Source organism: Rhipicephalus sanguineus, chromosome 3 (assembly GCF_013339695.2).
Source record: "Rhipicephalus sanguineus isolate Rsan-2018 chromosome 3, BIME_Rsan_1.4, whole genome shotgun sequence".
NCBI classification, from domain to species: domain Eukaryota; kingdom Metazoa; phylum Arthropoda; class Arachnida; order Ixodida; family Ixodidae; genus Rhipicephalus; species Rhipicephalus sanguineus.
Genome location: NC_051178.1, coordinates 233,463,809 through 233,480,322, shown reverse-complemented (window position 1 = coordinate 233,480,322; position 16,514 = coordinate 233,463,809). Strand labels below are relative to the sequence as shown.

At 47.0% G+C, this 16,514-nt stretch overlaps 1 protein-coding gene across 1 annotated transcript in view; it reads right to left on the bottom strand.

The window, feature by feature from the left end:
* Positions 1-4,916: 4,916 nt before the first annotated feature.
* Positions 4,917-16,514, bottom strand: part of LOC119388397 (complement C3-like) — an 86,809-nt gene continuing 75,211 nt past the window's right edge. The window contains 7 exon segments of the mRNA XM_049414330.1: positions 4,917-5,155; positions 6,644-6,794; positions 10,015-10,098; positions 11,320-11,436; positions 11,656-11,757; positions 12,156-12,330; positions 13,159-13,246. Coding sequence (XP_049270287.1) covers positions 4,951-5,155; positions 6,644-6,794; positions 10,015-10,098; positions 11,320-11,436; positions 11,656-11,757; positions 12,156-12,330; positions 13,159-13,246 — 922 coding nt within the window. The 3' untranslated portion in view covers positions 4,917-4,950.

Below are 16,514 nucleotides of genomic sequence, written 5' to 3'. Positions count from 1 at the left end.
TAATAATAATAATAATATCTGGGGTTTAACGTCCCAAAACCACGATATGATTATGAGAGACGCCGTAGTGGAGGGCTCCGGAAATTTCGACCACCTGGGGTTCTTTAACGTGCACCTAAATCTAAGTACACGGGCCTCAAACATTTTCGCCTCCATCGAAAATGCAGCCGCCGCGGTCGGGATTCGATCCCGCGACCTTCGGGTCAGCAGTCGTGCGCCATAACCACTAGACCACCGTGGCGGGGCATATGAATGTGTTGTATTACATGCAACACAACAAAAAAGTGTAAAAGGAGAACGCTTTCTATCAATGCTGTGTTGAAATATTTCGTGATGGCGGAATATAAGCGCTCTTAGGGGAATGTGTGCAGCCGACGTGGAGCACTGCGCGTATCAGTAAAATACCGACGTTGGGAAACTTTAATGCCGAACAAGCGTTTACATTATCGCGGGGCGGACCTTTCGTTGGACCTTCCCAGATGCTCACGAAAACTATATAGATACAAGAAGACGCCGTGCCGATGCCGCCCCATAAGAAAGTTCCAGAAAATGCAGCAACCCCAGACTTTCCCACGGTGTAACTACCCTTACGCAACACTTAGACAACACCGAAAGAAGACTCTGCGTTGAATTTTTATTAAATGCGTGAGCAGTTCTATGGCCCACTCAAGCAGAAAACTGCGTTCGTCCCTCTGTCAAGTAGGTTAAATCGCTGTTAAAAGAAATTAAGGCACCTTCGCACTTGTGGTGCCAAGACTGAAGTTAGTGCCGAGCTGGGCGGCGTGACTTGTTTCTCTATTTTAGGGGCGAAGCTCCTTAAAGCGGCACCCGCTCGTCCCTCGTAGTTGTCGTAGTCGTAGTGCGTAACCAGTCGTAACGCTAGTACCAGATCTTGACCTCCAAGGTGGTGCCGGTGGGAGATTTTTCCTGTGCGTTGTTGAACAATAAAAAATTCGCAGCGTGCGCGTTAACTAAAAGCCGAATTCTTCTGTCTCTCATTCCCATTAGCAGCCATTGTTTACCTCCAAGGTAGTGCCTGGTGAGATTTCTCCTGTGCGTGATTAAACAATAAAAATTTTGTTCAAAACGCCGTTGATTGATGAAATAAACCAACGAAAGACGCCAGATGTTTTCTAAAAGCAAAACGAAAGAACGCCAGATGTTTCTAAAGCAAAACGAAAAGACGCCAGCTGCTTAACGAAAGACGCCAGATGTTTTCTAAAGCAAGGGTTTTCTAAACAATGAAAATTCACAGCGTACATGTAAAATTAAAGTGAGCTGCAAGTCGTCATAACTCTCATCGAACCTTTAGTATAAACGCGCCCGATCTCACGTCGGTGATGATGTACTGGGCAGAATTCATGGAAGATTCACGGTTTACCGATGAACCTCCGCAGCTTCGCCCACTCATCATCATTCACTCCGTGGATATGCTGTGATTTTTTCTCTTTCTTTCTTCCTCTCTATTTCTCCTTTTCGCTTTCTCTCTGTTTGTTCTACATCCTTTTTTGTCTGTTTATTTTTCTTTCTGTCTTCCTATCTATTTCTTTCCTTTTCTCGCTCTTTTGATCTTTCTCTTCCTTTTCTTTCTTTCTCCCTCTCTCATTCTTTGATGTTCTCTTTTTTTTCTCTCTTTCTGTCTCGCTCTCTCCTTTTTCTATCTATATCTTTGTGTCTGTTTCTTTCTGTATTTTTGTCTCTATGCCTCCAGGCTCCAGCGTCGGAGGCATTGTAAGCTTTCTGCGCCTCACCTGGTTTTTCATTGCCTCCGTGATCGGCCCACCTCTGAGCAGGCGACGATGTCATGCGATGACATCATCACGTAATGATTTTCGGCATCGACCGTCATTCTGCGGTGTCGGCGTCGGGCAACGGTCGGCGCCGATGGTAAATTTTTGAGTTTGATGAGGCATCTAAGGCTTTTACCTTAATAAATGTATAAAAGACAATAAAATTTACCGGCGGTTCTGGATTTCGAACCTGTGGTCCCACGCTCAGAGATCAAGTGTATTACCCACTGGGCATGCACACCGCTGTTGGGTATCGGGTGTCTCAGCTTGCGGCTGCTTCTGCGCAGAGCTGGTAGACGGAGCGGACAAGGCGACGGTGAGTTAAGGCAAATTTATATACATATAAACAGAGGCGTTATATATTCGGCACTGGGGCCGACAGCTTATGGGGCTCGCACTGAGGTGCGACGACGACCCGGGATTTCTTCGTTCGCTGTCCCTCTCTCCGCGCAGCTTGGTTCTTTTATAGCCCTGGCCGACTCCTTGCATCAGCCAGTAGTTCGAAGCCTCCAATCAGGAACCGCCGTTGGTCGCTGGCTGGTATCGGATCCGCGGATGAGAGGGCTTGCCGCACGTTGCGTGAGAAATTTCAGTCGGTCGCGCCAGACGCATCGCAGGAGTTGCCGGAGTGTTGCATGAGACTCCCGCTTTAGTTGGCACCCGTTTGCATCAGGCACCTCGCTGGTGTTGACGTTGGTTGCATCAGACAGTCTATCGATATAGCCGACTTGCGTCAGACGTTCTACCAGCTTGAATGCCTTGCCGAAGCAAGGAATAGCGTCCACTCAACAACGGTTATTTGTGTATACAGTTGTAAATGTTCATACGCTGTGGCCGCGCGACCGCTGAATTAAGGCTTCATTCTGCTATATCCCATTTAGTTAAGCAGAGAGACCGCTCTAGCCGCGTATGTCACATAGTTCGCCCTCAGGGATTACCGGCCTTTCACGCAATGTCACAAACGAGCGCGTGAATACGGCGCGCGCGCCGCCGCTTTCAGACGACCGCGAGAAACCATGGCGCCAGCCGTTCGCTCAACAAACGCGCGCAACAACAAAAACGACAGGCTCCGATCAAATGCCCGGCAAAGTCTCGACAGATCGCGAAGGAAAGCATGATGCGACGGCGAATGACGTCACCGCGAATGGAACCGACGAGAAGAATCTCGCCCTTTCCCTAGCTTTGGCTGCGCTGCACGCCGAAGAACACTTCCAACGCTTCTGGAACCCGGGGGAGAGGGGACAAAAGCGTGCACCGACGACCAGCGCAGTGAGTCGGTCCGGAGATGGTGAAGTTTCGTTGGGTGTGGCTCCGTCAGCCAAAGACGTGTTTATGGTGCTGTGCGATCAGTCGATTGTCGATCTGGAAGAATCGGATGATGACGCCGTGTGAGCAGTGACAAGTTACGTGAGTGTTTCCTGGAAGAGAAATATTCGGGACCGGCGACGGAATGGAACGCCGATCAGCGCTGGAGTTTGCGTGAGTGTTTCCTGGAAGAGAAGCATTCAAGTTACGTCCAAGTATTGTGGACTGGATACGTTGTTGAATATTCAGGACTTTAACTGTTCTTGAATAGGTTGTAATGCATGACATTGCATCTGTAGCGCGTGATCTGTTTGTTTAGTTCCCGTTGTGTTAACACCATCTTAGTTATATTGTGAAGAACTGGTACCAGCCGAGTGTGCATGTTCGTGTGATGCTTGTACCGCCTTAACTGAGAATTAAATTTGTTTGTGTTATCAACTTTTGGCTCTGATTCGGTCTTTGGACCACAACCGGCGTTGGCTGGCACACTAAAAGGACCAACTCTAAATTGTCCGCGCTTTCGTGGTGCGTTTCGGGGGGCCGATACGTCCGCCCTTGGAATCCGCCCGGCGATTCCTCTCCTTTTTTAAAGGGACCCTAAAGGCAAATAACAATTTATGTCAGAGTGAAAGCTCAATGTATGACAACGTTTAAAACGGCAATATGATATATCAACAGCAGTGCCCTACTTACCGAGAAATTAAGCTAAATGTATCACACGATGAGCGCCACGAGCAGGACATTTTGGAAATGATCCCGTTGACGTGAGAGAGTCCGAGTACAATTAATCACTCGTAATCAAACTAGCTGCAATAAAAAAGAACCTTCCGCGCATCAAGAGACGTAATAAAATGCTGCTTGTTCGTTTCTGTTTGATTCATGGAAAAAAAAGAACCTCTTTGGCGTTGCCATGGGGAACGGCTCGCATGGGTCAAAGGTTCCGTTTTCGCCGAACTGCGCTTCGCCCGGTGCCCTGCTTCGCTCACGCAGTCGCGTTTCAGTGGTAGTTTCGGTATGCGTACTGCCGCGTGTGTTTTGCGCGCTCGTGAAAGTCGCTCTGATAGAAAGTTCGACAAAATGCCGCATGCATGTGATGTTGCCGGATGCCCGAATGGTGCACGCCGCCAGTGCATGCCGCCGCGCAGTAAAGGCATGCACTGGCATGCCTTTACAGTGACGTGAGAAAGACAGTGACGCTTTCAGGCGGGTGATTTTTAAGTGCGCTAACGCGATGTGGACCACTAAAAAGTGATATTACTTCAAAATAAGCATTTCCTTGGCACAAAAGTAGCACTACGAGGTATCTGGACCGCTATTTCAACAATGAACGCCGACTTAATATTTGCCTTTAGTGTCCCTTTAAAGTGATCAGTGACACGCAAGAAGCGCGTTTGGGGACACCCCGCGGCGGCGACCGCGTGCAATGTGCGCTCACTGTGCGCATTCTGTAAACAGGTATAGCGCTTGTTAACAATTATATGCTTTCTTTTTGTCCAAAATTATTTCGACTGCAGAAACTTCTCTCGTTTCGAAAGTATTCACAGAAATGCCCAGGAGGGCTTCCGCGTGGTGTTTTCCTATAGCGCCGAGAGCCAAACCTATGCGGAGCGCGCCGGCGTTGTTCGGCCTAGCACGCAAGCGAGGCGCATCCGATAAAGGGCGACTCCGTAACTCCTTGCCCCGATAACGGCCTCCCGGATTAAGGACACCGATCATCAGTGACCACCAGCACCGGCCCCCGAAACATCTATTTATTTTATATAAAGTTTGTCCCTCCTCCTTTCGGGCATTTATTTTTGAATGGCTGTGGATGCAGCTTGTAAAAAAAAAAGAACAGCGTGAAATCAACAACTGCTTAGGTGTAGCAGCGTGTATTCTCGTTTGAGAATTCCCTGACGAACCAAGCGACAAGCTTATCCCAGTCACAACGCTCGTTTTCCGGATCTCCTGCCGCATTTTGTCCGTGCCGTCCTCGCTGTCTACCCTTCAGCCTGTTGCCACCTTTCTTCTTCGATGAGTGGTCGATTACGACGGAGTCACTGTCTATCACGTAGACATAGCTTTGAAAGAGAAAGAAAGCGAAGTGTATGTAGTAGAAATCGACTCTTTCTATCAGGCACGTAGGCAAGGGGGGGCCCGCCCCCCCCCCCCCGAAATTCGTCCGGCCTTCTATATTCCCGGGCAACTTTTGTTTTATTTTTGCCATGGAAATACTTTCTTTCGAACAATTAGGCCTTGGGACCCCCCCGAAAAAAAATCCTGGCTACGTGCCTGCTTTCTATAAAACCTCAATTAAGTAGCACACGAAGAGGGACAGCATAATCACAGAGACGTGAGATTCAATTTCAGCATTTCTTAAATGCTAGGCAACAATAGTGATACCCGGGACATAGGCGAATGACGATTTCATAGTCGCTGACCTTTCTGTAAAAGGCAGCCCCACATCTCCCATACAGTTTCAACTTTTTGAAAGGAAGAACAATTTCTTCAATCAAAACAAAACAAAAAAAAACAAGAAAAAGAAAAAAAAAGCATGAAGTTTTTTTTTTAAGAATATCTCGGCGCCGTAAGTCTTTCCTCCACGATTGACCAAACTGAAGTGCGATATGTTAAATGTACCGAAGACATATTATTATTTAAATAATCGTGCAAAACATGGGAAGGGAGGCTACGTTAGAGCCGGCTATCCCATCATTATGATATTAATGTAGAAGAAACACACAAAACAAGAAAAACGAGAAAGAATAATAGAATGAGAAAAGAAAATAACCAGTACTATGTGCCCATACGATCTTTGGAGCATTAGTGTTCGTTGACACCTTGTACATTTATGCTTGCAGGGCAATAGTGCAGCCGCAGTTGGAATAGTTTATGTTGTTTCTGTTACGAGGTCTTATTACCGAGTATTATTACTGTAGGTTCACTTCAGTTCTTTTTTTTTTTTTTTTGACGGACTTCCTGCAAAGGTAAGGCGACAACGTTTTGAACATAGTCGCTTTTAGCTGCGAGGTGCGGAAGGTGTCGTTCCTTAAAGAGCGGCTGTGTCAGACTATTATCAAAGGAAGCAGCAAGGAAAATACACTGGAAGAAACAAATGAAAAAACGACTGAAACATGCTGAATCAAGACTACGGTATGAGTTAAAATCTAGGGATATCAAGCAGAAAGTAATAGCAAAGAGAAGTACTCATAGGAATTCAGAGCGCACAGACGAGTAAGGCCGCTGGAGACAACGTTTGGACATGGCTCCAGCGACATCGCCTGTTAAACGACTTTTCGTCACTTTAAGACTCCATCTTCTCTTCAATTTCTGTATCGTTTGTATTTTTATATGTACACTTGTAGGAAGTGCTGCAGCCTCGCTTGAGAAAGCAAAACACACACACACACACACACACACACACACACACACACACACACACACACACACACACACACACACACACACACACACACACACACACACACACACACACACACACACACACACACACACACCGCAGGAGTGTACGGGCAGTATGGACAGAGGCAGGGTTAATCAACACTCACTGTTCTTCTCCGAAGTCATCCATCTCCTTGTACTTGGGGTCCATGCCCATAATGATGTACTTTGCGCCATCCTTTATGCTGAAGGATTCACAATGGTCGCGAGCCTTGATCACGCGTTGCTTGTCTTTAAGTTCTTCGTCCGACTCTATGCCTGTGATTGCAGTGGGAAGGGTAACATGAAACGGTGGTGAAAGAACAACGACAAAAACAACAGTTAAAAAAATAAATCATTTTTATAGGCTTCCCCTGTGTGTCAACCTGGGCTCTTAGAGGGCCAGTAAACAGGCTTCGCCCTTTTTTTTTTTACGTCTCCCAGACAAGTTCGCCAATTCCTGCAGAAAGCCGCGGGGTTCACATTTCATGATTATCCCAGCGCTGCGCTGACGCCCCTCTCCAGCGCCTGTCCAGTCGTCCTCGTCCACGAACTGATGTGAAGTTGCTCATGGGCAACTTTACGTAGCCCTGACTTCGCAAATTGGTCCTCTGCACTACGAAATGGCGCCTTGGCACTGCGGTGATGCGGTTTTGGCCGCGCATTTACCGCGATTCATCACAGCGCCGCTAGAAGGACCCTAGCGCCGCTCTGACTAGGGTACTATAGTGTGTCTTGATGCCCGCGCGCGCATCGAGGCACTCTAGCTCTGACACGAGCGACACGTGGAGAGAGCGAGAGAGAACAACTTTATTGAGGTCCGTTACAGACGTGGGGAAGAGCGTCCCCCGCGCCCACCCGGCTATTCCCACGTGGGGACCGACAGGTCTAGCCTGTGGGCCCTGTCGCGGGCGTATCGGACGGCCAGGATTTGGTCTTGCGACTTCGGGCTGTGCAGCATGGCTTCCCATCTGGGCTTGCTGTAGATCGGGCCTAGCGACCCGCACTCCAAGAGCATGTGAGCTAGGGTAGCGACCTCCTGACCACATGCGGTGCAGGAAGCGTCATGGTATATTATGCGGGTAGATTTCGTTAAGGTATGCGAGTGACGGATACGAGTGTGTCTGCAATAATCGTAACGAGAACGCCTGAGCTCTATTGAGTTTGGGGTGAGGAGGTGGAACCTCTCTTCTGGCCATGTAATAATATTTGGTGACCTCGTTGTGCGTGCTTGGAGAATCTTTATGTGCCCCGTCGAAGTCGGTTGCCGAGTCGTCGCCCGTAAGGTGAGCGGTGCGGTCAGTTAACGCGCGCGCCGCTTTGTGGGTGGACTCGTTGGGATTGAGGGCAACTCCCTCGATCAAGCCGACGTGTGCGGGGAACCAGTAAATGGTGCAGGTGTGAAACACGCCATTCTCACGAAGATTAAAGGCTCGTTCACACCGGCGACTAGCAACGGTCGCGCGACTAAGTTAGTCACAAAGCGACTGGTCGCAAATGGTCGCAAATGGCTGTTTTGGTCGCAAAGCGACTGCTTTGGCTGAGTCGCTCGCTGCTCGATTTTTCAGTCGCGCGACTGTAGTCGCAAACCTCTGAGCCAATCACATGCGCAGGAACAGGACGTCACCTTATTTTACGGGGCAATGGCAATACGAGCTAGGATGCGAGCAGACGTGAATTCTGTATGGCGACGGTTATAAGTCGCACGCAGGTGTGAACATCGGTGGCTTTGAGTCGCTTTTTGACTTCCAGTCGCAAATGGTCGCGCGACCGTTGCTAGTCGCCGGTGTGAACGAGCCTTGAGAATACGGGCCGCTTGCTTAGCGATGCGACCTCTTTGAAATGCCTTGGATCTGATCGACGATCGATGCGGGGACGTGTACAGTGACACGTGTAGGAAGCCGTGACTGCGGTCGTTGGCTGCGTACCGATCACGTAATCGCTGACGTTGTTTTACGTCGTCGAAGTGGGTGTAGTCAAGACTCCCCCGTACACTTTTTAATACGAAAGTGTTTTATGCCGGTGTCCACCAAGACTCTCATGACGTATTTCCGTCACGGAAATGCGCCAGCAAAATAAATGCCATCAAATGGCAAAGAAAAGAAAAAGCTCCGTTGGTAGGAGTCGAACCCATGACCTCTTGGTCCGCGACGATGGCTGGCGGGCGTTTAGCTCACCGAGCTATCGCCCAACACATAACGGAGGCTACACGAACGCGTCTTGTATCTTTCACACTTTCCACTCAGTGCTCTTGGATGGATGGATAGATAGATGCTATGAGCGTCCCTTTTATAACGAGGTGGTGACGTGGGCCACCAGGCTCGAAAAAAAGAAAAAGAAAAGATGGGCCGTTGCGACGACCTTCCCATTCGGGGGGTTTCCGATAAAGTGTAATTTCGTCAACTCTTTAACACACCGCGAGGTGGTGGCTTTAGCCAAGCCTCGCTCATAGCATCCATCCATATCGAAAAATAGCTCTCCGACGCTCGCCTGGCTGTCGCACCGCGTTCTCCGCTCGCCCTGTGAGATTTAACTGCCAGGCTAGAGGGAAGACACGACGCGCGTAGCGTTTCTCTTCGCGTTTCACGACGCTTTGAAGGAGTGCATATCGAGTATCAGTGTTTACTATGTGCTTGTTGATGCCATATTTGCGCGGGATTCAGCATATGCGGTGTCCACGTATACGTAAGAAATTCAGCTACCGCAAGGGTTAAATCATGATCATGGGCGTTAGTCGTCGGTACGGAGATGTGCCGCTAGGCCTCAACATGAGTGCGTCTACATCAAGTGGTGCTATATCTGCCAAACAACAGTAGACACTGTACAAGCTCTCATATACCAATGCACTATAAACAATCAACTACTTCTGTGACTACTCGTTTTCACTTTCGTGTTATACCGATTCCTATGACGGAGGGATCAGCCATTTTTTTTGTAGCTTGCTTAATACCCGTGGCATGCTTAATACGTGGGAGTGTTAGTCAGTTCCACCCGTAGCTACGGGTGGCGCTGACTAATACTCCCAGATATTAAGCACACATAAATACCCTACAAAAAGTGGACGGGGGAGCACCCTCCATTGTAGCTCAAATTGTAGAGCATCGGACGTGTAATTCCAAGGTTGTGGGTTTGAATCCCACCGACGGAAAGGGTGATTTTTCGTCCACTTTAATTCCTTTCAGCTTAAGTGAGGATCATTACACTACAGTTAAGAAGCAACAAATGTCCCCTATGCTTTCCTTGGCTTAATTGTCTGTCAGTTTCATTGTTGAGCATAATACAGTAAACGAGCCCCTCCGACAATCCTCCTACTTTTTACACTGATATTGTAAGTATAACAGTGAATATTGGAGGCGCGGATGAAATTACGTACGCGCCGGAAATGTCTCCAGCATTCATTTCTTGTGGTGGCCGCATTTATATACACGAAGTTCACGAAATCATGCCAGCGAAAGCCTTTAAGCTCAGCGAATACGTGCGTAATATTTTGCGAACTTACCTGGTTTTAGCACTTTCTCGATCGAGAACCGGGCGGTGATAAAACCGTCCTTGTGCATCGTGTTACGCGCTGTGCCGAGCCACACTGCGGAAAGAGAAGTAAGCGTCACCGCTTTTAACTTCGTTTTACATTCGCAGAACTTCGTTTCAGAAGGCAAGCACACAATCCTTCCCATCATTCCTAAGGAATTTTATGGACTGATTAAGCAGACAGTTCTTTTCGAGGAAACAATTATTAATCATTTGAAATGCATTTATATATTGATGTGAAATGACCATAACATCGCCATTTCCGTGCATAGAAAATACGACGCAGATTATGTGCTGAGGGCCATCCCTTTTCCTCGGTTGTTTACAGCATGGCGGCTACCTAACAGCTTTCCAGCAACATGGCTTCAGTCGTGCCATGCCGCTATGGCCTCCAAGATCTACAACAAGCAGCAGGCATTACGTAGCTCGCTGGTAACATCTGGGGTCAGAATTACGCAAAAGATATTGCCGCTTTTACCGCTGTACACCCTCATGATCAGCGTCGTAACGTGCAAATCGCAGTAGTCGGCGCATTACAGAACTTGTCGTTTGAGAAGGGTGCCTTGTTGGGTGAGTTGGTACGATAACATCATTACACGCAGCGCAAAAAACACGGACACAGAAAAGGAGCACACTACATAGCGCTCTGTGTAGTGTGCTTCTTTTCTGTGTCCGTGCTTTTCGCGCTGCGTTTAATGGTGTTGTAGTTTGGCATTTCTAAGGCTGAAGCACAACATCCGTTGGCATGAGTATTGCTTTAACAGCTGTTTTACAGCAGAGCTGTTATGCTCGACGTTGGCCGTGTGTCGTAGATAGAAAGTTATCATCATCATGAACCGGCACGCACTCTTTTCTTCATTGTCGTCTTCTGCATCGCTCCAGAACACGCGCGCCCATATTTCCGGCGTGGGATCCAATAACTTTGATGGCCGAGAGAACCAGTACAGAGAGAGAGAGAATGAAAGAGAGGGAGAGAGAGAGTGTAATAACGATAGAAAGAGAAATTCTTGGCGGAAATATTTCACAGCGAGAGCAAGCATAGCCATATATAGCACACCAAGGGTTGGGAAAAAGAGAGGTTAGAGGGTAAAAGCCTAGCCAATCCAGGAACGGCTAGGTGCCCACAAGCTCTGCTGTGACACAGCCTTGCGCGACTTAGTGCAAGCTGCACTAATTTTTTTTCGGCATACCACTGGTTACCCCAAGCCATATACGCGCGCTAATGCCGTAGTTCGAAGAAGTCATGTGAGATGGAATCATGCGAAATAATGCTCACCGAAATCAACTCCATCGCAGGCGTGTAACCTCATTTCTTCTCGGCATTCCGGTGTCGAGACAACTTCGCCGTTGGATTTCGTGAACATATCTGGCACGTTCACTGGTGGGCAACCCCCTGTCGGAAGAAAAGGCATCACAGTTAGTATAAGTTTCCTTGCTAATATCGAAGGAAGTGGACTATGGTAGTGCTAGTAAAATAGTGATAAAAAAGATGAACTAGCGCTTGATAAATTCCCCTTCTTTCGTTCATTCATAGCGAGGGTCTCGTCACGGCACACTTGATGCCTCAATGTGTGGTGCATTTTCGTTTATCGTGAACATTCGAATATCTCACCCTCCAAGCACGTGCAAACATCTGACTGTCCCGGGTCGTCACACTTGATCTTCAGCAATGGGCTAGTGCTGTTCGGTGCATAGAACTTGGTGCACGATATATCTGGAAGATACAATGACGGAAGGAAATTGGAAAGCGTAACGGAAAAGCAGTCATATGAGTAACTTCACCTTAAGCATGTAGACGAAATTCACTGCGCATTGTTAGCACATACTCTATTACTCTCTCTCTCTCACACACACAGACACACACACACTCAAGCACACACGGTATATCTAAAGTTGTATGTATGCATATACCCGCACATATCCACCACGAACCGAGATATAAAGGAATAAGGCTTCTCTCCCCCTCTCCCAAATAAGTTTCTGGTACCTTGTGGCAATGCTCTTTAGGCTCTTCGTTTTACTCTAACTGCCAGTATCCTTCAAACAAGACAAGTATGTGGTTTCTTGACGTGAACCGTTCGGCAGACCATTTCGACGCTCATCGATACTTACCAGGATCGTAGTACGCATAGGCTTTGACGGAACTTGACTGCAGCTTGCCCACGGCGAATTCTTGGTCTAAGCCAAACTCGACGCACACGTCTCTGTCTGCCGGAATGGTTTGTAGGTAAAACACCACGCTCCTTTGGCTGAACTCATATTTGTCCACGATTCTGTTGTCGACGAGCTGAGAAGAACATTTGACTGTCTGAGGTGAGGGTTGTACAGATTCAAAATATGCACGTCACTGATGAAAAGCTGGATGTTTCAACAATCACGAAAACAAGGAAACGTCATCGCTGCAATGCTCTCTCTTTACCTTTCTAAGTTTCTGTAGCACCTTCTGTCAGCCATAGCTTAAAGTATATTGCTACAAATCTGCTCCTTATGGCAAACACCGCTTGAACTTTCAGTGCTATTCTTACGGCGGATCCCGCACCTTCAAGCTGCCCAGAACGAAGCGCTGATGGAACCAAAGATAATTATTCACCATGGCGACTGCTATCTTATTGCGCAATCTATGCCGGGAGATATACATATGCTAAGCAGTAATTTTTTTATGCACTGCAAGTTTCAGTGAATGATTGGCCTTGAGAAACTTCCGCTATGCAAATGGTTGTGGGTTTCGATTCTCAGCTGATGGTAGTTGCCGCATTCTGCAGACCACTGATGTACCGGTATTTTTCTGTAGGTTACCATGGGCTAAGTGGTCAACATTATTATTCGTGACCATTCCCTCGGCGTAGTCCCATGCATCGCAACTGTGGATTCAGAATATAAATCTGCATCAACTGATTAACCTGCGTTAGCGAAGAAAATAACGTAAGACGTCTCAAATAGACTTTCAGTAATGTCGGTGGCCAAGCCAAATAGCACTGACTTAAATGCCTCTGGATATTTTCACTGCTTTTGAGTAATCTCAACTGGAGTTCTTCAACCAAGGAAACGGGTGGCCCAGATATGCGTCTCCATTTTCTAGGTGGCCGCGACATTGCACGTAAAAGGCAGTACTCACCTTATTCAGGTCGGCCGTAATGGGCTTAAAGCCTGTCATAAGTCCGACGTCTAGTATGGCCATGCCTTTCACATTCTCCTCCAGGGATCTTTGAAGAAAACCGATAATGTTTGTGCTGTATGCGACACATCTACTTTGTCATCGGAAAAGCAGTCGTACATGGTACATCGCTGAAACCAGTGTTTCATGAAACCGACTTACTTAGCCAGCATAGCCTTGCGTAGGGTTTTCCAGCAAGGGAAGCGACGTTTCAAAGTAGCCCCTCCTCTCCCCCTTTCCCCAAACTTCCCACTAGATGCAAAAATTAAGAGGAATCGACGATGTGCTTCTCGCAAAGAAACTGCAACTGTCCGGATACGTGCTGGGTCGCAATACAGACAACATTGGCCGAAGCAATGGGACTGAATTTGGAAAGAAAGCAAGCCACAGAGAAGAAAAAAAAGAACAAAAGAGGCAACGTGAAGCCTAGTTTCTGAGAGGATCAGTTGTAGTTTATGATTGGAATCCAAAAATTACACCATTTCACGTTAAAGGGGACCATGAGGCGATGCGAAGCCGGAGCACTTGCACGATCGCGCTCCGTTGGCGTTCGTTGGGCATGCTACCGACCTCGCCTCGTGGAACGCGAAGAGGAACGCTACGCGCGTCTTGTCTTCCCTCTAGCCTGGCCATTAATTCTCACAGGGTGAGCGGGGAACGCGCTCGACAGGCGCGCTAGAGGGGGGCAGTGTAGGAGAGGAGAGAGAGGGGGAGGGGACGCGCATGCGCTGGCGCTCATCGCGGCGTTGCGCAGGAGAGAATTTCGGCATGTCTAGCCCGCTTTTCAGAGGAAAAGTGGAGAGGGAAAGGGGGAAGGGGTGAGGGGAAGTGGAGAGGAGGTGTGTGGAGAGGGTATGCGCATGCGCAGCAGGGGTGGTCACGCCGCACACCACCACCACCACCGGTTTGAACTCCACTATAAGATGCTTCGCATCTAAAAATGATATAAAGAGTGACGACAGAAGAATATCAGACACGATTCTTGGGGTAAAAAATAGGCTTTGGGTGAAATGCAGTACTCTCTTATTCGCGCTCATGTCATTTATTTACCTGTATTGCTGTCATTGATAGCTGAACGATTGCTTCATTGCGTTTAATTACTCTCATGACGTTACTCCGTCGCAATGGCAACAGCACTGCTCTGATACAGAAGATGCATTAGCCAAATATACGCTGCATTCACAAAACTCGTCGTCCATCCCCCTTCGTCTCATTCTTATTTTTAAGTATCGCCTACATCTGCATGTACGCCGTTACCATACATCATCATCATCATCATCATTATTTATTATCCCTTAAGGGCCCCTGATGGGGCATTACATAAGGGGGGGGGTAGCGAAATATACATACAAGGTCACAATTGCAAAGAAAACGAAAAAGAGGCAGGTTAGCTCTGTACACTGCTACAAAACCGGAAGTTGAAACAAACAAATAGACACATGCTAAGTGTTCCTGCATGTGTTCAAAAAAGTATTTGCGTTATGGTTTCACAAGCACAAAAAAGCACAAAAATAATAATAATAAACATCATATTAAGTGTTTACAATATGATCGGTGAACTGGTTTTGAAAGAAAAGTCGTTATACATTCTTACGGAGCCTCAGACCATGAAATCGTATCACTTTGCAGGCACATTATTAAGGAAAGGAATGAAAATGAAGAGGTACAGGGCAAAATAGTTGTACACTAGGAATAAGGAGCAGCTCGAAGAGGTTCCAGTTTCATGTTTGAGTTGGTGAAGAAGTCATCTGCTTTATTTTGACAAGTGAGCTAATACCAACTGCCTAAATTTTGAACTGTCACGCTGATGGACGATTCAGGAAGCGAGTTCCACTCTTCTATGGCCAAGGGTAAGAAAGACTTATTAAATGCGGTTGTAGAGCCAGTTATACGCTGCACACTCATGGAATTAAAAAGTCGACGTGATGTTCGCAAAGCTGGTATCAAAATCGATGTTCGAGTGTCCGGGTGATTATGATACAGGTTATGAAACAGTGCTAGACGCAGCGTTTTCCTTCGTTGGGCTAAGGAGTCGAGACCGAGGGATGATTTGATGGCACTAACGTTGACCCAATTACTATATTCAGAACTGATGAAACGGGTGGCCCTATTCTGGACGCTTTCTAATAATTCAATCAAGTAATTTTGATGTGGGCTCCATATAGCGCTGGCATATTCGAGTTTAGGTCTGACATATACCTCATAAGCAAGTTTTCTAGTGGAACTCGGAGATAAAGAAAGAGAGCGTTTAATGAAACCTAGTGTTTTCGATGTATCTGCTACTAATTTCGTGATGTGTTCGGACCAGTTGAGCTTGTCAGTGATAAGGACACCTAGATAACGGTACTAATTGACGCATGAAAGGGTAGTAGAATGTAAAGTGTATGAATAATCTAGGGTGGAATGCTTTCGCGACACTTGCATGCTTTTGCATTTTGATACATTGAGTTTCATAAGCCATTGGGCGCACCAAGATTCTATTATATCTAGGTCTCTCTGCAGCAACTTCTGGTCAGTGGTCGAGGTTATGCGGCGATAAAGAAGGCAGTCGTCTGCAAATAGGCGAATCGTGGATGAAACACCAGTAGGAAGGTCGTTAATGAAGACTAAAAATAAAAGTGGTCCGAGGACAGAGCCTTGAGGTACGCCTGAAAAAACTTGAGATAAATTGGAGCGGTGGTTGCCAATAACAGTAAACTGAGAGCGGTCTGAAAGGAAAGAAGAAATCCAGGACAGTATTAAAGGATCTAAGGATAGGGAGGAAAGTTTAGCCATCATGCGCTGATGTGGGACCCGGTCAAAGGCTTTAGAAAAATCTAACTAGATAATATCAGTCTGGAATAACGAATCTAAGTTGAAGTTAAGGTCAGTGGTGAATTCGTAAAGCTGGGTGTCGCAAGAAAATCCAGAGCGGAAACTATGTTGCTTAGAAAAGAAGAAAGAATTTTTGTCCAGGTGAAAAGCGACTTGAGAATAAATGATATGTTCTAGCATTTCACAGGCAATACACGTTAATGAGATTGGTCGATAGTTCGATAGATCAGTACGATCGCCGGCTTTAAAGACTGGCACGACCTTGCTTAATTTCCAATAATCTGGAATTGAAGAAGTGCATACTGAATGACTAAAAATAATTTGTAATATCTGGCATGAGATGTCCCTAGTACTTTTAAGAATCTTTGTAGTTATGTCGTCAGGCCCGGGAGCACTGGATGGCTTCAAGTCATTGATAAGTTTAGCTATGCCTTCAGCTGATATGGCAATAGGAGGCATCTGATTTAAATTAAGGTTGGGAAAGTGGGGTATGTTATGTGCCG